The sequence below is a fragment of the Taudactylus pleione genome, unplaced genomic scaffold, assembly GCF_031769625.1.
Source record: "Taudactylus pleione unplaced genomic scaffold, aTauple2 ptg000152l, whole genome shotgun sequence".
Lineage (NCBI taxonomy): Eukaryota > Metazoa > Chordata > Amphibia > Anura > Myobatrachidae > Taudactylus > Taudactylus pleione.
In genome coordinates, this window is record NW_028284554.1 from 2,573,868 (window position 1) to 2,597,668 (window position 23,801).

General features: G+C 41.1%; 1 protein-coding gene across 1 annotated transcript in view; it reads left to right on the plus strand.

The window, feature by feature from the left end:
• The window catches only part of LOC148522184 (phospholipid-transporting ATPase IK-like), a 295,966-nt gene that overhangs the window by 227,364 nt on the left and 44,801 nt on the right, over positions 1 to 23,801 (plus strand). The window contains 3 exon segments of the mRNA XM_088474278.1: positions 220 to 295; positions 3,060 to 3,171; positions 15,511 to 15,781. Coding sequence (XP_088330404.1) covers positions 220 to 295; positions 3,060 to 3,171; positions 15,511 to 15,781 — 459 coding nt within the window.

A 23,801-nucleotide genomic window follows, 5' to 3' on the forward strand; every position in this document is an offset into this window, starting at 1 on the left:
GGGAAGGGCTAGCGTACTTACCAGTCAGGATCTGGATCTCCTGCTGTCGGGCTTCTCATGTCAGGATTTGAACCGGCGGCTATTACATACGGATTCCTTTATTCACTGGCTGACGTCTTTATGCACCAGTGTAAATCATTTAATCAGTAGTTTTGAACCATGCATCTGTCATTTTGAAATTTGTAACATTTGTCAAATAATGCACTCTTTGTTTTGCAGAGACTGCCGTCAACATAGCATATTCCTGTAAGCTTCTTTCCAGTGACATAGAGATTGTGGAAGAGAGCGAAATAAGGTAAAAGAGGGAGTCACTTTGTCTCTTCTCATCAAGTTGCAAAGAAAATGGTAGTACAGTAAATTTAAGTTAGGGCCTAGAAGTTGTACAAAAATATGTGGAGATGTAATGGCTCATGATTACATGGTGGGTAATGTTACAAGGGGAATAAATTACTGCAAGGTTGCATAAATGGCTGAAATTGGACATAAATGGAAATAGAAGTAATATATAGGGCAAATATACATACCCACCAGCCATCCTGCTTTTGGCAGAGCATTTCCTTTTTTTGGACATTGTCCTCCTCCCAACCAGTGGCCAGTAGAGGGGAAAGATTTGGGAAGCACTCTAAGCAGGTGAATAAATGCTGTGCACCTTCCCCTATCATCTAAATAGTACATGGGTGAGCTAGGGAGCACTCAAAAAGTGCTGGGCATGCCTCCAGAGTAATGGAACTCTGGTCTGACACCAGGTCATGCACCATAGCTGTGAGGCCTCTCTCCTTTTGTTCTCATACCAATGCTGGACCATGTGGTGCATCACTACCCCCCCCCCTTTTCAGACACAAAACTCACTGAATTAATATCTGCTCCTCCCATCTGTACACTGCTCTCTAGGGAATGATATCAGACCAAACTACTTTTATGTCAGGCCCTCAATCCATGATAATTGCTAAGTAAAGTATCTCTCAAATAAATGACCAAAATGCCCAGGAACCCTAAGTTCATAGGTACATTCCAGCAACAGACCCACAAAACTAGCCTAAGCCAAGCTTTGGAAATCCAACCAACAATCCCTTGTGTGAGGGAAAATATGTTTATCATGTGCTTCTGGAAACCAAAAGTCGAACAAAGTGTTTTAAACCAAGGAACCTATTAGAAGTTTAAGAAAGCCGCAAACCAACCAATTTAAGAAAAACAAACAGGTAAAATCCCTTCCAGCCCTTTCATTTAACAGTAACAAGCTGTATACATGAGGGGTAAGCAAAATCATAGAGTACAACGTTATTGACCTTCACTCATCCTAATATATTTAAAATAACTCCCATATAGTGACAGAGTTCCCTAATACTAGCAACCGAGTCACCCATTATAGCAGCAGACATAGTCACCCCAATTGGAAAGGAATGTGTTTGCATAATCTTGAGCATGAAGCCCAAAACCCACAATGCTTACATAGCACCCAAAACTGGTTCTTACAGAGGTGGAATTTGCATTAAATATTCCCAAACTGCAAAATGCATCAGGGCCAGGCATCGAAGGTCCAGGCCCAGGATTGATTGGCTCTCCTGAGGTGTTTGGGACTTCTATTATGTTTAATAACTGATCTTTTACCACATGCTACAATTTTGCTTTCAATAAGGGAGTTGATTTCTAGTTTGCTGGGCAACTCTATTTGTTTATTTTTATGGCTGTACCCATAGGTACAATTGTCTTGCTCTCAACATAGCCTATGTGATTCTGGTATATTTTCTATACAGTTATTTTTCTATGTCACTGAAATCATTGTTTATTGCAGGGTATGAAATCAGTTGATTAACAAGTCAACTAGATGATACATTTGCTAAGCAGCAGCTAACAAAAGCTACCACTTCTCAGTGCAGAACAGCGCAGATGGTCATAGACCATCGCGACCATCGGGGCTTACGACGAGACCCTAGGGTAGGGTCTCACTTGTCGTAAGCCCCGGAGAGCTTCTGGCTCTGTCAGAGCCGGAAGCTCTCCACTGACATCACTAGTGATGTCAGTGGGGCCTCCCCCAAACGGCAGGCGTCCCCATGGGAATGCCTCCGTTTGGGCTGCCACCCCCTGGCCCGCCTTCCAAATGGGGCGAGCTGTCAATCAACATCGACAGCTCGCCCCCTTTGGAAAGAGACCCACTACGACCGGCGCTGTCGGTCGTAGCGGGTCTCACGCATGCGCACGAAGGAGCCGGCTCCCTCGTGTGCATGCGCACTGGACAAACATCGAGGCGGCCGTGCGGTCGTAGACCTCTCAATGAAGCCCTGTGTGTGCTTCTTTTGCAACTTTATGCTAAATCCCACTACAAGCCCTTCCCTGATGTACATCCATGCATCTGAATGTGCAAGGACTGAGAAGCCCACTTTGTGCATCTTTAGACACCCATTGGATGCACTATCGAAACTTGTACCGGCCCTGTGCTAGGTGCAGAATCTCTGTCAGAGCATGGCCTCCACTGTAGACAATTAAGCATCTGGATTCGCAAGCAGCTCTACAGCATGCCCACGACACTCTCATAACAGACCCATATGTCACTACATCTCTTCTGCATGTCTGAATAGGCATTGCCCAGTCATAGCCCAGAAATGACCTGTACATAAATTTATAGGACTGTGCAGCTCAATTGTTCCTGTGCGGGCACAGAGTGGGGCGCATGAGCTGTGTACATTTTTAGTGACTTATGTGCTTGCACAGTTGAAATACATTGACCATTTGCGTGAATATTAGCATTGCATCAGACTCAGAATCAGTACCAGTGTGTTTTGCTTTGAATAGTATTTTGTTTTGTGGAACCATCAGCCGCATGGTGGACGCTTATGTCGTGGAGACGCTGGTGCTATCGTGGCGGCTGAGTGGTGATGCTGATTAATTTTATCTTCAATGTATGTGAGCTTGATTCTTTAAGTAAATTATCTTTTCAATATACTTATATGTGCGCTCTCCTTCCTTTTGCATATATATATATATATATATATATATATATATATATATATACACACACAGTACATTTCTTGCCATAAATCTAAATTCTTGTCTTTGTTTAGATGTCTTCTGGAATGTGGTATAAATTGTGAGAACCAGTCTAGAGGGAGAGATATAAAAATACCTGGAGAATTGGGCAGCAATAAAGCACTGGTTATTACAGGAGACTTCTTGGTAAGGTTGAGTACCAATTTACAACATAGAAACTAGTCTGTCCATCTGTCTATCATACAGTAGATAATGGTATGTAGTCAAAAATAAGACAATGAAAATATAGACAATCATAAGGTCGACACCAAATTGTCAGCTGACATAATGCCGACATGGTCAAGATGTTGACAACCAAAATGTATACATGGACATAAGGTCAACAGGGTCATTAGGTCAACAGTTAAAATGTACCCCCTGTCAAAATAAAGATAGTGAAAAGAATACACGTTGACAGTCATAAGGTAGACAAGTGAAAATGTCGAAAGTTATAATGTCGACATAGATAAAATAATTCAAAATGGTGATAATGGACATATGTACAAGATAGTGTCCCACTGATAGAAGTGCACTGCACATGCACAAACAGTGATCCTGTCATGTCAGCCACATTGTCTGATGTTCCTAAATTTCATAGCAAGATCTGTGATCTGTGGCAGTCCAGCTGCTGTGGAGCTAGACATTCCAGCATGCCCTGCCACAGATTTGCTTTTAGGGTATACCAAAACTGTGGCAGGTCATGCTAGAATGTGTAGTTCTACAGCAGCTAGAGTGCCACATTTTGCCTACTAAGGTAAGAGCACTGTGCATGATTGTTCACATTTTGATATGGTCAAAATGTCGACAAGAAAAATATACATATGGGTATATTTTCAAGGTTGACATTCTGACCATGTCTATATTTTTATATTGAGAGAAATATAGACATACCTATATTATCAATGTCAAAATTTTCATAATTTCTAGATTTTGACTGCATGTTGAACTACTGTATGTGCAGTTAACTATATTTTGACTATCAACATTTTGAGTATGTAGACATATTGACATATTCAAAATGTCGACATAAAATATAGACATCTAGGTACAAGATGTTTTTACTGGCACCTTCTAGCTTTAATGCTTTTCTAGCTTCAATACTATCTTGATATTAACTTAATATATGTTTATCAATGTTATTCTTTGTGTTTAAACACATTTCTGATATTATTAAAGTCAGTATATGTTTTTAATTTGTGATCGTGAAAATCACATACTTTTTTGTGTCTAAAATGTAATAATCGGTAAATATGATAGGCTTTGGTCTAAACTTAAAATGCTAAGGTCATTTGCTATTTTATCTTTATCAAATAAAGTGAACATGCTCCTACAACCTTCTAGCATTATTTATATTTACTTGGAATTGTGTTCTGTTGAGATTACATTCACGTGCAAGCTCCCCCTGATTTTCAAACACAGAGATTTACTAAAGGCAAACACGGGTGTAAAAACAGGATTAGATCTGCAAAACTTGGTCGAACACACAAATATAAGTCAATACACCATCAAACCAACTTGCAAACACAGGACAAAATAGAATAATCAAATAGACGACCTCCTCAGCAGCATGTTCTGCTGACTCATTGTAAAGATCAGTGTGTTTTTTTAGCCTTGAAAAAAATAGTTGTGAAACGTACGTCGGCGGAACAACATGCTAACCACTATTTCTGATAAAATATGTATATGTGTTGCTATGTGATTATGTGAAATAATGTGAAAGTTTTAAATGAATATACACTCGTGACGCGTTTACTGCACACTCAAGACATACCACGGTATTGGGTCTAATGCCTGTGCACAGGCGCTGGACAAAATAGGAGACAGTGGCTGTGGACTAACACTCAGAATGCTGCAGGAGTGATTGCAGCATGTGGGAGACCACAGATGTTATATACTGTAGTCATAAGCTCTATGTAAATCCTAAAGATCTAAAGATGGAGCACTTTTGGCCATGGCTGTAAGTGTCACTTACTACATAACCCGGGGAACCTCGAGAAGACCTGTCAGTGAATTTGTACTATATGTGTTAAGAATCCCAAAGCTCATTTTGTGTGAACCCCCTAGAACCCAAGCTAGCGAGGTCTTCCGCCACTAACAGCCACTTAGATCTATAAATGATCACCAGTACTTAGGTGGCCACCTGGTCTTAATACTCAGGGTAGTAGCAGTTCACATGAATATACTATGGGATCCAATGATGAGAGAAACAGCAGAAGTTTGGGAACAAGTGGTGCGGCTTTGAGAGCCGATGATGCGGCTTAGAAACTGGTGGTGCAACAAAAGCTGCAACTAAGGTGCCAGTGGTATGGCTTTGAGCTGGTAGCAAGAGTGGGTGTACTTTAAATGCAGCTTTGAGAGCCGATGGTGTGGCTACACAAGTTTGTGTACAGCGATGCAGCTTTGATAGCTGGTACACAAGTTTGTGTAAAGCGATGCAGCTTTGAGAGGTACACAAGTTTGTGTACTGCGATGTGGCTTTGAGAGCCAGTACACAAGTTTGTGTATTGCAATGCAGCTTTGAGAGCTGGTACACAAGTTTGTGTGCTGCGATGTGGCTTTCAGAGCTGGCGGCAGCACAGAAGCTGCTTGTGCGGCTGAGAAGCTGATGGAGTGGCTTGAGAGATGGTGGCAGCTCGGAAGCTGCTGGTGTGGCTGGAAAGCCGATGTAGTGGCTGGTGAGCCGCTGGCAACATGGAAGCTGCTGGTGTGGCTAGGGAGTCATTGGAGAGGCTGTGAGTTGGTAGCAGCACAGAAGCTGCTGGTGTGGCTAGGGAGCCGATGGAGAGGCTGGTGAGCCGGTGGTAGCACAGAAGCTGCTGGTGTGGCTAGGGAGCCGATGGAGAGGCTGGTGAGCCGGTGGTAGCACAGAAGCTGCTGGTGTGGCTAGGGAGCCGATGGAGAGGCTGGTGAGCCAGTGGTAGCACGGAAGCTGCTGGTGCAGCTAGGGAGCCATTGGAGATGCTGGTGAGCTGGTTGCAAGGCAATACAGCTGAGCTGGAGTTCCAGAATACCCTACCACGAGGAGACACAGAATGCTGACCATGCAGCTGAGTCGAGAAAGCCCACAGGAACGCTATAGTCAGCGAGGCGGCAAAAGGCTAGTGTGTAGAAATTTAAGGAGGAACCAATCATGCCATGCTGTGGATAACACATGACCTCCTGAGTCGTGCAGATTGCCTAGCATCTGAGAAAACCAGAACAACAGCATCATGAGAAGGTAAACTGGTAGAGGGAGACAAATCATGACCGCGACTTCTAACATCCACAATCAGAATGAGAACAGTTCTGGTATTTGTCTCTAACACTAACTAACATGCAAATATATAGGCTTCTTCTGATTTTATACGGCATATGCCCACTGATTACTGAGTGTTTCAAACGGACTGTTGTACATACCCATGGATCCTAAGGGATACAGTCAGTCATAATGCATACACTCTGAGGGCTCCGGAGACAACAGAAACGCAGATATATATGTATCAAATGTAATCAATACTGCTGAATATTGGTATCCGATCCATAATTATTTAAACCACTTTAGGTTTATTAAAATCCCTATGCTACCCGATATATGCAATTATAAACTTTGGAATATAATTAATCCTTATACTGTAGATACATACAGACTGTAGAGTCCCGCTATTTGAGCTGCTATCTGTACTGATTTGAAGGTTTTTTGCAGTACAACATAGCAAACCATCCCCGGCATAATCATATAGAGAAGTAGACACAGCGTGCATGAATTAGATACAATTGTTTCAGCTTGTCACTGTAAAGAGATACTTTGTGCCAGACGACTGAAACAGCGTGAGGTGTGTACAAGGGGAACAGAGCAGCTATAAATAATCTGCTCAACACAGACTCTCCCTAGAATGAAAACAAGTGATGACTGACATTCACAAATAATCCAGAGAGAAATCATGTATTAATTGGGATGTGGGTATAGCACTAATTGTTTGTATAAATACTGCATGGTACTCCTAGAGTGATTAATAAGGCAGTACCATAGTAATAAAATGTACCTCTACGCAACATTAACATCCATCTAATACTGGGCATTATAGCCAGAGATACATTATTGGTTCAGAGTAATTGAATAAGAGATATATTTTGTTCTAACTATACAATTTTTGGTTTACTAAACACACACAAATGGCATGGAATAATAAATGAGAGTTATTAATACTCATAATATTATACAAGCTCCTCACTATAATACAGCAGCTTATAGTGGGTCATCATACTTTTTTATTACATCACCTTTCTAACTTTATCCTCACTATCTTTGAATCTATCTATATTTTTTTAATACTTTACTAAAACCCGTTTTTTTAAAGAAATATATTAAAAGTTCTATATTATTTATGGTCAATTTTTTCTCTTTATGTGCCACTGTAGGACATTTCTTCTCCTTCTTTGGAACTGTGTATATCAATCGGTGATGAATCAAGCCCAAAGACACCTGTTTGGCGCAACTTGAGCCAGAGTGTATGAGAACACATCTGTAGTGATATGGTCAAAATGCCGACATGGTCAAAATGTCTTCTTTCAAAATACAGTTGACTGCACATATAATAGTTTAACCTGCATTTCAAAATATAGGCATTATAGGTAATATAGACTATATAAAAATGTAAACATGGTCAAAATGTCAACTTTGATACTATAGGCATGCCTATATTTTGCATGTCGAAATTTTGACTACATGAAAATGTGGGCAATCAAAATACCAAAATTAAAAATATAGGTAACTCTGTAAAGTTTAACCTTCAGTCAAAATATGGGCAGGTCTACAAGCTTTGCTTGTCAGTTATTTATTGCAACTTTGAAGGAGATTGGAGCTACTGTGATGGGGTTTAGTGCAACAGTTGTGCCAATTAATGTGTGGTGCAGCACATACCGGGCGGGCAGTTAGTCTGTGCACAGTTCACTAGCAGGGTGGTGACAATGTTTTTTTCTGTGACATTTAGGGAAATATGACTATATGGCTGACATGACAGGCTGACTGTTTACGCATGCTCAGTATAATTCTCTCATTAGGACACTATCTTGTACATTTGACCATTATGACTGGTCACCATAATTTATTATTTTATTTATGTTGACATTATGACTGTTGAACTTTTGGTGTCAAACTTATGATTGTCTACAATTTTAACTGTAGAAATTTTCACTGTCAACATATTATTGTGTCTATATTTTAATTGTTTACATTATGTCCATTTGTATATTATGTCCCTGAAAATATTTTGACTGTTTACATATTGATTGTCGACATATAGTCCATATCAACATTTTGCTTGTCTACATAATTTACCTGTCGACATGGTGTCTAAATTATATACTTATATAGTGTAAATGACAGTATAGTTTGTACAGACACTGGTATCAATAGTATTCTTTATTTTTGAATTCCTCCTTTCTACTGGGATACGTTCAGTATCCAGACACAGGGGATGCCAGCACTTAGAATATGGGAGCAAGAATCCCAACATTCCTGGCACCAGCATCCCGAAGGTAAAGAGTGGGGTTGGGGGTGGGTTAGCATTAGGGTTATGGTTAGGCACTAGGGTGAGGGTCAGGCACTAAGGGGGAGGATTAGGTTTAGTGTGCAGGGAGGGGGAGGTTAGGTTTAGGCACTAGGGGTGAGGTTAGGTTCAGACACCGGGGAGGAAGGGTTAAGGTAGGAAGAGGGGAAGAGTTAGGATACCTAGAGACAGTAGTAGTAATCCTAACCCTGTCGAGATGCCGGCGTCGGGGGTTTGACCGCCAGCCTCCTGTACCCATTCCCTTTCTACCTCCTAGTTATTAATATGATGAGTAAAGGCTTCTAGATTTTAAAAATGCATTATTTGTCTTTGGATTTTTTTACTAGTTTTTAAAGACTTTTCAAATAATTTATTTTACATTATATTGACCATATTATAAGATTGAGCCAAAATGTATTTAGTGGAGTACTGTATTTTAACAACAATTATTACAGTAATTTCCAATGTTTCTAACTTATTGGGATAAGGCCATATACTTCCTTTTCTGGAGGAAAGTCCTAACAGTGACTATGTATAGCTCAGCCCAGACTGGAGGTTGCTTTAAGACTGTCTGCACTTGGTATTTCAGGACTTTGGGACATGTTGCTGTCAAATGGTGGTTCAATGGAGTTCAATTCTTTGTTTCCTGTTGTACTGTGGTCTGTCTAGGGGTGGGGTTTCTGTGTTGGGGGGAAAGGTTGGATTAAATAAAGCATAAGGTGTTTCTACCGGTATCTTGCCAATATTTCCCTTTTTCTTGTTCATTTACCTCTCTTAATCCTAATCTGTAAACAGGGCTGTAGAGTTGGCCCAGGCCCTATTTTTTTTCGGGGGCATTGCCATGCCTCCCGCGATTAGGCCACGACTTAGCAAGAAATAGAATAAACAGCATTTGCATACTGAACAGGGGGGCGCTGTGAGCCCCCCAGCCAGGGGCAAATGCAGGGGGGGCACAATCAGTGAGATCACTACTCCCACCCCCACACAGACAGTGGAGACTTCTGCTCAGCAGCAGCCTTCCTGACTCTACTGCAGCCCAGCACACAGCAGCACCGCTGCTGCTAACATGTAAGAGGGAGGGGGTGGCAGTGGATTTGGGACCCCACCTAGCTCTCCAACAAGGCTGTACCCGGATAATTAGCACCAACTCTCCCCCTCTTGGCAGTGCTACCTGTAGTATGTTTAATGCTCAAAGAGCATGACAGATTTGCCTCTTGCACTAGGGCTTCTAGTTGTAATACCTGTAGTCTGCTGCTGTGTGGAATACAAATTCCTTTGCACTCTTCAGGATTTCTGGGAATCAGCTGTCCTCAGTCTCTTCTGTTTTTTGATTCTGGGTGGAAGCCAGTAGGAGAGGACACTGGCCTATAGACATCAAGGTTGCTAGGTGCAGAGTATGTGAGCTCGAATTTCATATTCACGCATTTCATCCTATGACTGCACTTACTAAGGAAAACGTTGACTGAGTAATAGAGTTTGTCACATATGAAGCTTGTATGGGGAGTAATACCGAAAAATGTTGAGCCAAAATATAGATGCTGGGGGGTGGGGTGAATAAATGTGGTTGACAGGTCTCTGGCTGATATGAAGGAAGAATAGAGTAGAAATGGATTATGGTAAGAATGAATCTGTGGAATAGCTTGTATGCAATAGATGGTGGATTATGATTTGAGATCTAAAATGGAAAATGAAAGTGGGAATGTTACAGGATGTAGAAGTCAAAGAGGGCAGGAGGTAGATTTTAAAGGTTTTTAAGGGCTAGATATTATTTATATTATAACTTGCATCATTATGGTTATTCATATTACTAAGTATAATTGATTAGTAAATAGAAGGAAATAAAAATAAAATACATTTAGACTTAAATACATAGATAAAAATAATAAATAAATAAATAAATTATAATAAAATAATATAAAGTAAAATGCAAGGGACAGTGGGCCTTATTCAGAGGCGGTCGGAGGATGCAAGCGGTCGCTCTGAAACTGGATGGCCACATGCATCCTGACCGCCCGCCTCTGTTGCAGTCGTTAGGCTGTGGGTGTTAACCCACAGCTCTAACGACCGCTCGGTTGATGGTCGCGATGGTCAGAGACCATCGCAACCATCGGGGCTTACGATGAGACCCTAGGGTAGGGTCTCACTTGTCGTAAGCCCCGGAGAGCTTCTGGCTCTGTCAGAGCCGGAAGCTCTCCACTGACATCACTAGTGATGTCAGTGGGGCCTCCCCCAAATGGCAGGCGTTCCCATGGGAACGCCTCAGTTTGGGCTGCCACCCCCACGGCCCGCCTTCCAAACGGGGTGAGCTGTCAATCAACATCGACAGCTCGCCCCCTTTGGAAAGAGACCCGCTACGACCGGCGCTGTCGGTCGTAGCGGGTCTCACGCATGCGCACTGGCAAAACATCAAGGCGGCCGTGTGGTCGTAGACCGTACGGCCGCCTCTGAATAAGGTTCAGTATGCTTCACTGGGGAAGTGTGCAAAATATCAGTATAAAACTAAATATCAATATATAAACAGATAACATCAAAATTAAAAATAAAATAAAATGTGAATTGCTAGAAAGTAACAAAAATCTAAATTCAAATTTAAAAATAAGATTAATATAAAAAAAATTACCTGGTAAATGGTTATACTTACAAAAAGCATCCTAGGTTGAAATCCATTTCACTGTATGTATTTTGACTGAAGAGCCACTTTGATACTTCTCTCAAGATGTAGCTCCTCCATTTCACACATTCACTACCTTTTTGATCCCAATTAAGGTGAGGCATGCTGGATTATGGTTGTTGCTTTGGTTGAAGTGCCTGGATAAAGGTTTTATTCATGATTGTTAATATAATGATGTGCTCTGCTATTCTTGTTTTGATATTTCTTACTTTACTCCCTACATACAGCAGGCCACATGAACACTGAATGAGTTAGATTACTTCCATTGTATCATAAATTATCTTCTTAATTTAGTTTAATTTAGATAACTCCATAATGGGTTTTGTGCTTCTTGACTTACAATTACAACATGTTAGACACCTATTTCAGTCATAGAAACCTTTTTTTGTTATTACCCAACTACGTACCTGATGCTTCTAAACTTGATGATAAACCTTTTAGTGAGTGGCATTCTGTATATAATCTGTGATTTATCTGGGAATATTGTCTTCAGTTGGTCATCTTGCAGTAGGATGTGACAGTGTGTCCTAAGGATCTAAACTGATTGTTATACTGGTTAGGGGGTTATTTGGTAATTCTGTTAAACTTCTAGTTTTCTGTATGTAGGTCAGGAGTGTTGTCTTGTCTAGTTTTAAAACTTTTCTATCACTTTGCCATAGTTTTAGTTTAAGAATTGTCAGGTAGTTTTGGTGCTTTGGGTGTTTTCTTCTGATTCTCTTGAATTGGTCTCTTGGAATGATGTTAAGCCAATTAGCATAGTTATTGTTTGTTTCCTGTATGAAACTGTTGACGTATACTGGTTGAAGTAGGTTTTGTTTGGCCGTGGTTGTTTTCCATATAAATCAGAATGTTGAGAAATTCTCCTTCCCAGGTGCTTATACTTGTGGTGAAATGTAAGTTCAGGTAGATGTTGATTATTTTTGCAATGAACTATGAAATCTGCCATGCTAAAGATGTTATCTATAAATATATGCCAAGTTTGTTTTCTTAGATGTGGGTTGTTGCTCTAGATGTTATCTTCTTCCCATTTGGTCAGGAAGAGATTTGTGTAGGTAGGAGCAAAAATAGTACCAATTGCCATACCTCTTACCTGTTTGTAGTAGTTCTCATTAATCCAGATGTAGATATGGATCAGGATGAAATTCATGCTGTTGATGATGAAGGCAGTCAGTCAGTTTTTAGGGACTTGTGGCGTATGCATGTATGAGGTGTCAATTTTGTTTGCAAACTGCTTCATGTTCTATAATCGAGTATAGTGATATCACTTTGCATGTTCATCCATTGGGGTATTAAGACTCCAGAACAAGTATATTTAAATATTACTTTTTCAATAAAGATTACTTACCTTTACTTGCAGTAGTGAACATTTATGTTTGCTATAGCTCATGATATCATGTGATTAGAATGCTATTCCAGAGTTGGTTAGAGATTTGCCATTTGTTATAGTTTTAGACAGTGCCAGGGATCATTTGTTATTTGCCTATTCCCTTAGGAGTCATTCTGGAAGCTCCTTTTCTCCCCCAAGTGATTTGGATGTAGCTTCAAGTGATGAAGTTCTACCATTAGCAAAAGTTAATTTATTTAATGTTTCAGCCCAAATGCCTCCTCTTTTTTCAGTGGGACCAATCCAGACAAAACACCCATAGACTAGTACCTACTGTACCTGTGCTTTTATTCTCAATCTGTAGATTTGACACCATTGACCACCCACTTCTCCACAAAACCTTCCTTTTAATTGGGCTTTGTGATTCATCTCTCTCCTTTTTCACGTCTTACTTGTCCAACTACTTTTTCCAGTATTTACACCAGCTGCCACTAATCCTCTGCTTCTCCCTTCCATTAGGTACCCTCAAATTTCTATTCTTGGCCCAATTCTCTTCTCCCTTGGTGAGATTATCAGTTTTTCTATGCTGTTGATTTAATTTTCCTCTCTGGCACCCTATACCGATCTGAACCCAATTCAAGCACCTCTCTCACAAGTATAGCTGTTAACCTCACTGCTCCTCCCTACATCTCCAACCTCATTTCCTCGGATACTTCTCCTATCCTCTTTGCTCTGGTAATGATTGTCACCTCACCTCCTCCCTCATCACCACTTCCAACTCTCACACTCAGTATTTAACTCAGGCTGCTCCTACCACTGTAATACCTTCCTTCACTCAATTAGACTACCAACCTTCAAGCGTAGCCTTAAAACAATTTTTTTTTTTAATTGTAGATTTCCATCCCTCCTCCTAGAAAAGTCTCTGTCCTCTTCTCCCCATTTCGTCTAGCCATATCCCTTATTGATTGTTAGCTTATATGAGCAAGGCCGTCTCCTCTTTGTATTCTGTACATAATTATGCTTCGTTAAATTTAAATATCTATGGGCCTGATTCAAATTTGGGAATTCTATAAATATAATAAACTGAGAAAAAGAATTTTAAATCTAATGAATTAAAACTGCTCTATAGATACATTGGTATATACTGACCAGAGCATATCAGTACACAGTATTTAAATCCATTACTCTGCACAGTTACAATGTATGAGACACTCTTGTTACAGCTGTTGGTTACATTTTACAGAATGTTGTAAGGACACAGTTCTTGGTTGAGAACAAGTGGCAGCTACAGTATTTTAAACACTTATTTTCAACTTTTTTTCACTATTGTCTATGTTTTATAATTTGCTTGCATTTTAATTGGTTTAAATCACATCTGCTTATTGTAAACTATGTATGTGACATTAATATTTGTGTACTTTCATTAGATTTTAATGTATATCTAATAAATATTATGTTTAATACTACAGGGTAGTGGTGTGTGCACCCTGTCAATATTGTAGCCTTCTTTTTTATGTTTGACCAAATGCCTAAGTTTACTCAGTATGGCCACCTCCTGCCTGCTTGTGAGGCAAGCAAATCTGCATCAGCAGAAACTGGCCTTGGCACTCCCAGAAAACAGTGGCGAAGCACCCCCATTTTCTGGGAATGCAGACAGCACTGCCCCGTCCTCACCTCCAAACAGCCACACCTCACCTCCAAACAGCGTGCCGGAGTGTCCACAGGGTGCCCTCTGATGAAGTCCTATAAAGAAATGCGTTAGCGCATGGCCTAAGTGATGCAACGTTTCTCGCACGGTGAGCCTTACTGCGGTCTTGGTCTATGGACAGTCCGGCATGCTGCCCTTCTGAGTGACAGTGTGGTTTTGGACTCCAGGAGATACTAGATGGATGGTTAGTGATTGCCTGGGTGTTTGTGATATATGCCATGTGGTAATCAGCCCACAGTGTTTTTTTTATATGGTACGAGTCAATTTACTTATGTGAGGCACAACAGTACCCTAAGCTTGCAATAAAACTCTTTTATGCACTAGGGAGCACCCCCATCTATGTGTTTACTATACATACACACATATATATATATATATATATATAAGCTCTAATGCAATGCATACAGGATTCCTGATAATTTTCTATAATGTTGTACATGATTACACTCTCTGTAGCAATTTTTATGCCGAGGATGTGCGATTGCATGAGAAAATCACAACTGGAAAGAACAGTATAGAGACACCCACCAGAGCAATCACAACTGCGTACTAACTATGGCTACACAGCATACTGTACCCGTTGGAACTGAGACGTGCTATTTGCAATTGGAATCACAGTCATACACACTAACACCCCCCCAAAATGGCACTGACACAGCTGCATTTTGCCATCCACTCCCCCACACACTGCATTCCTGTCACTTAACCTGCAATCCCTGAAGGTATGCATGCAGGCAGTGTCAGACTGGAGCATGAAGGGCGCACCGGGGGAATGCAGTGGTAGGGCCCCATGCTTGGGGTTGTGGTCAGTTACCAGTTGTGGTCAGTGGATGAGGCCAGACCCAAAGAGACTTGTGCGGACATTAGAGACAATGTAACTGACCCTCTAATAGAGTAGCAATGTATAAATCCATTGCACAGTCTGGAACCTGACATTAAAGCAAGTGGTGGTGCCATTAGCAGTGGGGCCCACCAGGGATCTCCCCTGTACTCCTGTGGAGCAGTTAAGTCTTGCATGCAGGACCGCAGAGGTTCTTTGATGCATGCACATTGTGATGTATACGAGCGATAACCACTCATTTGCAAAAACATCGGCATAGCGTACAACCTGTACTAGATTACTTGCATGATCAAAATGCAGTCAGAACAGTATGATGTAGTTATCTACAGCATTTTCTTCATAAAACCAAGTCTATAATAACTTTAAATATGGGACAAATAGTCCAACACTCATAATTCTACAATTCTCTTACAGGACACATTCATGCATTTTTCTGATATAAAGGCTCACAAGATGTCCAAATGGAAACATTTAGTAGGGTTTCTGAGAAGAAAGAAGAAAACAGATCTCCACACAAATTTGAGGACAAAAGCACTCGTGGAGTTGGCATGTCAGTATCAGACTGTCATTTGCTGTAGGGTGACTCCCAAACAAAAAGCAAGCATTGTGGAGCTGGTGAAGACAAACAAGAAGGTCACCACTCTTGCCATCGGAGATGGTGGTAATGATGTGAACATGCTAAAAAGTAAGCACAGAATATACATGAACATTACATATATGTATAATGCCAGATACAGTAGGTCTTTTTTTTACCTTTAGATTAATAGTTTACTAGATTAAGGGGTAGATTTACTAAGGGTGGGTTGTCAAAGCCATCAGTGGCTTTGACTGAAAGATATAAAACAGCAATAGGAATCAATTTTTAACAAATTGTAAACAAGCATTGTTTACCATTTATTCCTAATGCCATGTCAGTTAAAGCAGTGATGAGCGGATATCAATATAGAAAAAACAAATAAATAGTTTAACCTGGCGCTGATCTAATTACCAATATATGCTGAAACTGCAGCTCTCTATATAGACAGTCTACTCAAACTGCCCTCCAGACATAAGAAAAGAATAATATATATAAAAAGAAAGCGCTGAATCAGCTATAGATAAATATGTTTTAATATATCCCTATTAATAAGATAAAAATAAATATGGTATAGAACCATATACCAGATATAAGCCGACAATTATATATAAATTATTCCAACATACATCACAAATAATGGGCCCACAACACATACATTTTAAAATAAGTGAAATATTAATCTAACCTGTATTGCGTAGCAATATGCACATATCATTTAAAATTATCTAGCATATAAACCATGAGTATTCATTTAATAGAGAGACCTCCGCTTTATGCAATTATATGGATATAGCTGTAACAATCATACATTGGAATCCAAATTGATACACAGCATGTAGCTTCAGAGGTATGCACTTTTGTGTAGTAATACAGATACAACTGTATCAATCATGCATTAGAATCCAAATTGATACACAGCATATAACTTTGCTAGCAAGATCTATTTCTGAGTAATGTGCTATTTCAAACTCCCAATAGTCCTGATTCAGGTATATTCCTTAGATGTAAAAAAGAAACATCATATTTGGGCAGTTTGTTTGTTCCTTTAGACGATATTATCCCCTGCTGTTATAGGTACATATAGTTCACATTCCTTCAGAGGCTTTAGCTTAGTTAAGTTATGAGGTACCTCTCGGCAAATTAATGCAATTTAGATCATAAGTCCAACATGGCCATGTAAAGATAAAAATGTAACATAAAAATATGTAGAGAATATATTCTTTTTACCGGGATGTACGTCTGCCGCGTCTGAAGACCTTCAGATCAGACAGCTTCCTGCCGCTACACACCTCTATTAATTGTGCTGTTGCACCTGTATATTATCCGGGTGGTCACGGCTGTATTCCCACGGAATCCTCCGGGTATTATGCTTTCTGCGGCTTCCTCGGTAAGAATAATTAGCAAGATACCAGGTTCGGGCCCCCCTCCCTCAAACAATCCGTAGCACTATATTTGCATTCCTGATTCATACAAATCATCCCTACCATAATCCTGCCCTTAACTTTAACCCCTAACCACTAAACCCTACACCAACCCTAATACTCTATCTCTAATACCCCAACACCTATATAACCCTAATACCATAACCCAAACTGCTACACCACCTCTAATACCCTATCCCAAACACCCTAACTCTAAAATTTTCCGTCTTAGCACTATAAAGGTGGGGGGCCCACTCCACATTGCATACAACACATAAACCTGATCTGAAAGAGTGCTAAGGATTATAAGATGGCTGCAAGGAGGCATCTGCAGTGGGGCTGTGGTGTGGACATGCACAGTAATGTGTGTGACTGTGCCCAGCTTAGTGATTTTATCATGCATCAATGTGATGAGTCACCACCGGGTGCCGGACTGTAGATAGACAGTAATTAGTTAGACAATGTCTAGATCGACCCCAGTTGTTAGACAGTCAATAGATCGACAGGTACAAAAGGTCAGCACACTAAAGGTCGACATGTAAGAAGGTCGACAAGTACAAATGGTAGACAGGGTCAAAAGGTCGACATGAAAATGGTTGACACAAAAATGATCGACACATTTTTTATTTTTTTTAGGGTTAGGCACTTAAGATGAGCCAGTGTCCAACGTCAGTCACTACCATCCAATGTCATTCCGTACCATCCAAGTGGGCATGGAGGGGGAATAAATCGATGTGGCGAGCGAAGCGAGCCACTGTGCCCGCAGCGTGGCGAGCGAAGCGAGCCCGCAAGGGTCCGAATGGTATTTACACAATTTAAAAAAATAAATAAAATGTGTCGACCATTTTCGTGTCGACCTTTTCCATGTCGACCCTTTGACCCTGTCAACCATTTGTACCTGTCGACCTTCTTACATGTCGACCTTTAGTGTGTCGACCTTTTGTACCTGTCGACCTTTTGTACCTGTTGATCTACTGACTGTCTAACAACTGGGGTAGATCTAGACATTGTCTAACTAATTTTTGTCTATCTCTTATACCACACCCGTCACCACCACTTTTTTTTTTTTTTTTTAAGTACCCTATAGGATTTTTTTTTTTTATGGTAGATGGGGAGTGGACAGGACTGCCTTATAGTACACGTAGAATACAAGTACCCAACATAAAAATACCACCATCCTGAAATGATGTACTAATCATATCATGATCATCATAATGTATATTACAATATACTTGTAATATAAGGCTGTCCTGTCCACCCCCCACCTACCATGAAAATTAAATCCTACATAATTCAGTCTATTAGAGTAATTGGGAATAACACAGTAGTACCCTACCTGCCTGCTGCTGTGCTTTCCTGAGATCCAGATCCTTGCTCACTGTCTCACTCAGACAGACTCAGCCAGCCTCTGCCGGTCCCTCTGTTCCTCGCTGGGTGCTACTGGCTGCAAGCCTGGCAGAGGCTGCTGTGCTGGGGTGGGCTGGAGCTGGACGGTGGACCTAGTGACCCTTCACCCCCTCCTATGCACAGTCACTCTACTCTGACAGTGCAGACAGCGGCGCTGCAGCAGGACTCTTGGAGTGTTGGCCGGTCCGCATGACATCACACGGTACTCACGCAGTGCTATCCATGGAGCGGTTTGACCAGCAGTCCAGGGGACCCGCAGGGCCATAGGCAAGTGCATAGGTTGCCTTGTGGGAAATCTGGCCATGGATTGAATATGATAGTGATAAGAACAAATCATATAAAAATGCCAGAAACCATTAAGTTATTTAAAGTGAAATTTGTAATGATCACCTCACAACTCTCATTAGAGTTAAAAAGGTCATGTGGGAGGAAAGGAAGAAAGTATGCTCTTAGTCCAAACAATTCTTGCCAATGTCAAAGAAGACATCAGATCTTGATATACTGTAAGTAAAAAGGAGTGTATAGGAAAGATTCCTGGACTGCACACCCTGAATATATATGATGGGAGGTGCTACCTGTTGAGACTTCTTACAGGTGCACAACTCCAAATTACTGATTATATATAAATACATTATGCAATAACATTTTGTAACCAATAGAGGGTTTTAGCATAATCATGGCCAAGGTTATGGGCCTACCCACCATATCCAGGTAACCTCTTTGGGGTAGGTCCCTAACATATTAGGGTTCAAATCCAGAGCACAGGACACCCCTAAATCGTCACAGCCGAGCCACCCCAGGGCATCGCCATAATGAGAACAGTGAAATGTGAAGTAAGAAAGCTAAAAGCAGCTATGGCTGCATGGAAAGGTGAAAATACAAATATAATAAAAACAAACAGTAAAGTGTTAAAATAATGCAATTAAGAAAGAATGTGCTATAATGCGATGCCCTGAAGCAGACCAACCAAAGCAATCCAGGAGACCCATGTCCCAAAAATCAACCCAAAGTTGCACTACAGTACATAACTTGTAGAACTTACCTAAAATTGTGCCTATTACTAGTGTGCATATGCAATACCAGACTCCATGCTTTTAAACCAGGGGTGGCCAAGCTCGGTCCTCGAGATCTACCAACAGTTCACGTTTTCCAGGTCTCCTCACAGAATCACAAGTGAAATAATTAGCTCCACCTGTGGATCTTTCAAAATGTGTCAGTGAGTAATGACTACACCTGTGCACCTGCTGGGTGACCTGCAAAATGTGAACTGTTGGTAGATCTCGAGGACCAAGTTTGGCCATCTCTGTTTTAAACCAATAAGGTTATGCTAAAAACCTCTATTGATTGCAACATTTTATTGCATAATGTATTTATATATAATCAGTAATTTGGAGTTGTGCACTTATGATTTGTCTGTTCCTGTGCATATAAGGAAAGGATAGCGATTTGCTACAAAAATAACTACAGTATGTGGAGTTAGAATATTCTCCCTGTGCTTGTAAGGGTTTCTATATTAGTTTATAGAATGTGGGTCACTGTCCACCACATTTCCAACAATAACGAGATTATATAATACTTATAATAAATAGTTAACAGGATGTGGAGATCAGAGAGAAGAACCAAATGTATTGTCACATTCTGTCCCCTTGGCCAATATGTACCCATAATATGGATCTTAAAAGCATGCACAACCTTTGGTATCTGTCACCCACTTAAGCCTAGCTGGTTGACCCAGGTACAGTCTTTAAATTACATAGTGAGAATCTGTTCTATTCGCATTCTTCCTCAGCCATCTGATGTTCATGCACTCCTAGAGTTTAGCTAGACAACCATTGAGAACTTTTGTTGGGTTCTGAGACAGATAACAGAGGGCCTGATTCAGAGCCGGACGCTATTTGCGCTCGGTCGTTCAGAAAAAGGGGCCGGCTATTTAAATTGAGCGCTCGCTCTTTGCGGTCTGTTGACGCCTCTATGTCTGAGCGAGCAAACGAAACATGCGCTCGCTATTTTGTAAAGACGCCCCCTGGCCTCTCGCATCATACGTCATCTCCGCTATTTATTAGATTAATCGAGTACATCGAAAGGCATCTGAACTGCTCGCAGTGTTTGTGGTTGGATTTTCCTACCGCAATCACGCGAACAGTTCAGGCTAAGAGGCAACCAAGTGACGTGGTCGATGACGCTGCTTTGTTAATTATGCACACCCTTAAAACGCCCATTTTGACCGTTTGGCACGCCTGCGTTCGGATCACCACTCCCCGTTTTCAAGCACCTTCCCCTGTTACCACCCACAAACGCCTCATCCTGTCACTCAAATTAGCAGGCACTCGCTATTTAGTGAGCGCTCGATTTCCGACCACAATGACTGGTTGGCGCATGCGCATTATGACCCATACGCATGCGCAGATCTGCGAACATCGCAGCAGACTGGTAATACACAGATAAATAAGTTAAGTTTAACTGATACGGTGATTTGTAAGTACAGGACTCCAGAACATGAATAACAGTAAGCAGATACGCAGACTCTTGAGTAAAGATGCAAATGGTGTCAGGCAAAAACAGGTTGTATCAGGTATAGCAGGATTCTCACACACATGAAACTTAACTTGCTTAACTTAAAAATGCAGACGAACTTGGCTAGTAGTCCAGAAAACCAGAATAGCAGACAGGACCAGGATAAGCAACATCTTAACATCAGACCAGAAACATTAATGACCAGCAATGAATGCTGGCCTCAGGCAGACTAAGGGGCATATTCAATTAGGTGCAAAAAGTCCCGTACTTCTCGCATGCCGGACTTTTCGCCGTCATCGCTGGTTTTCCATGTGGAAAAATATTGTGCATGTCACCGCTTATCCCCGTATTCAATTAGAAATCAGTGAAAACGACACCCGGCGAAATCGGACCTGGCGAAAAGTACTGTCAAAGATGGGGAAAACACTCTGTATCCCCTGAAAAGCTGCACTAACATAGGGGGTCACTTTTGGGGTGTTCTAGTACCCCTAATAAAGGTAATCTGGGGCTTTTTTTTGCAACAAAAGCTTGCTCGTGTTTACATAAGTGGTGATGAATGGCATTTAGCAATATTTTCCCATCAAAATAACTAGACTGAGCAAATTTTGGGGTACATGAAAATTGGGATATGCACAGTCAGGAAGCTGATGGTCGAAATGCCGACTGCTGGCTTCCCGACTGTGCATTCCCGACAGGGGACTTATGATACGCGTCGAAATCCAGACGCCTATCATTATCCCTAAGCTGGGAACCCGATGCCCGGCATAACGAACAAAGGTAAGCCGGGTGGTGGGCACGGATAGCCACGGGGAAGGGAGGGTTAGGTTAGGGACTCCCAGGGGGACTTAGGGTTAGGCACCCCCCTGGGAGGGTTAGGGTTAGGCTAGGGGAAGGGGGGATTAGGATTAGGCACCCCTCCAGGAGGGTTAGGTTTAGGCACTTATGTGGGGGTTAGCGTTAGGCACTAGGGGGGGAAGGTTAGGGTTAGGCACCCCTAAGGGAGGATAAGGGTTAGGGGGGGAGAGGGTTATGTATAGTACAAATACTTACCATGTCGGGATCTTCTAGTGCTAGTTTTCCGGCATCGGGATTTGAACTGCCGACCAAAGCTCCGGTGGTCATTCATACCAATCCCGGAAATTGGTGCTAGCATATTTTGAAGTTGCTAATGTGATGTTTTAGAAAATGTAAAAAATCCACCTTCCGCAAGCACCTGCAATCTTAAAAACACCTGGGGCATACTTGAGGACCCCCCTGGAGTCTATTTAGCTAGTTTTTAAGTTTGTCCCCCAACTTTGGTTTTTCGCCCCCAAATTGAAAGTACTTTTTTGGGGTGTTAAGTTTTTTTTAAACTTTTTTTGACACAGTTTACCTTTTGGAGGGCTGTCCCAAGGGGCAGGGTGGATCCCACAAGTTTGCACCCCAAAACCCCAATTCTACATTTTTTTTTCGACAGCTTTCATAGGCGAATCTTTTTTGCATATTCCAATGCAATGACTTTACGCAACGGCGAAAAGTCTTTGTAATTGAATACGGGGATAAGTTTTTGCCTGGCGAAATGACATCACCAGCAAAACATTTTTGTCGAAAACGGCTTTTCGCACCTAATTGAATATGTCCCAAAAGCCATCTGACAGGTGTAGTCCATGCTTGCTAATCAATCAATCAATCAATCAATCAATCAATCACCAGGCACATGATCTCCAGCAGCATCTCTTTCAGGAACCAAAACTGCAGTTCATTTCAGAAGGGCTTGGTGACCCCTGCTGGTGAAAAAACATATAGCAAGGATAATTGTAAAATAGACAATACTAACAAACTGGAAGAAGGATGCATCAGTTTGCAAAGTCTGTTCACAGTATGGAAAAGCTGGGCTGGCCTGTCCTGTTGTGTGATGCTATATACTTATATAGACGAAAATAAGCGTTCCACAGGCGCTATCACAAATATGTAATCCTCTCCCGTTTTCTAGATGCGATGCGTCATAGATAGGGGAGATAGAGCAACAAATAAAAATCAATCCAACAAAAATTTAAATAATCGGATAGGTGAAAAAATAGAGTAGTTACAAGGGCACTCACCAATTGGAGGTGCCCTATGTTCCTATAAAGGTTTCTTTATTTCCGTTCATCAACACCAACAAAGATATCTTCACTGCATGGGATACGTTTTCCCCATAGGAGATTAACTCACCTGGTACCAGGTATGGATATTCCCCAAAAGGTTTCTTTGCATCCTTTGATATTCCACATAGAGGCCTCACGAAGTGGTATAAAAGAAAGTCCTTTATTCAAAGTATTCCTTCCATAAAAACATTTTATTCCAAAAGATCATAAATAAAAGATCTATTTTTTAGGCGGTTTGGATCTTTTGTTTTATTGATGCTATATACTTATTTGTCTGGACTTCTGACTTCTGATTGTGAACTGTTAATCTTCAGAATGTCTGATTAATTTAGCTACAAAACAAGTCCTCTTCCATCGCCTTTCAAACTTGCAACTCATCTTCTACAGCTCCCCAATACTGCTGCCAATACTGCTGCCAAACCAAGTTGTTTGGCAGTGTGATATAGTGGTTACAAATAGAAGCGATAACATCCATTCCTGCCTTTACATCCATATTATAGTTTGCACAGGTTGAAATAATTCTTATGTCAGAGAGATGAGATTTGCTGTCAGAGCCTGCGAAGTAACAGCGATCAATGGATAATACATGGTTATGTACATGGATTCATTTTTATTATAAGGGGTTAAAAATGTGAGTTAGATTAAGTGAAGTTCTTGCCA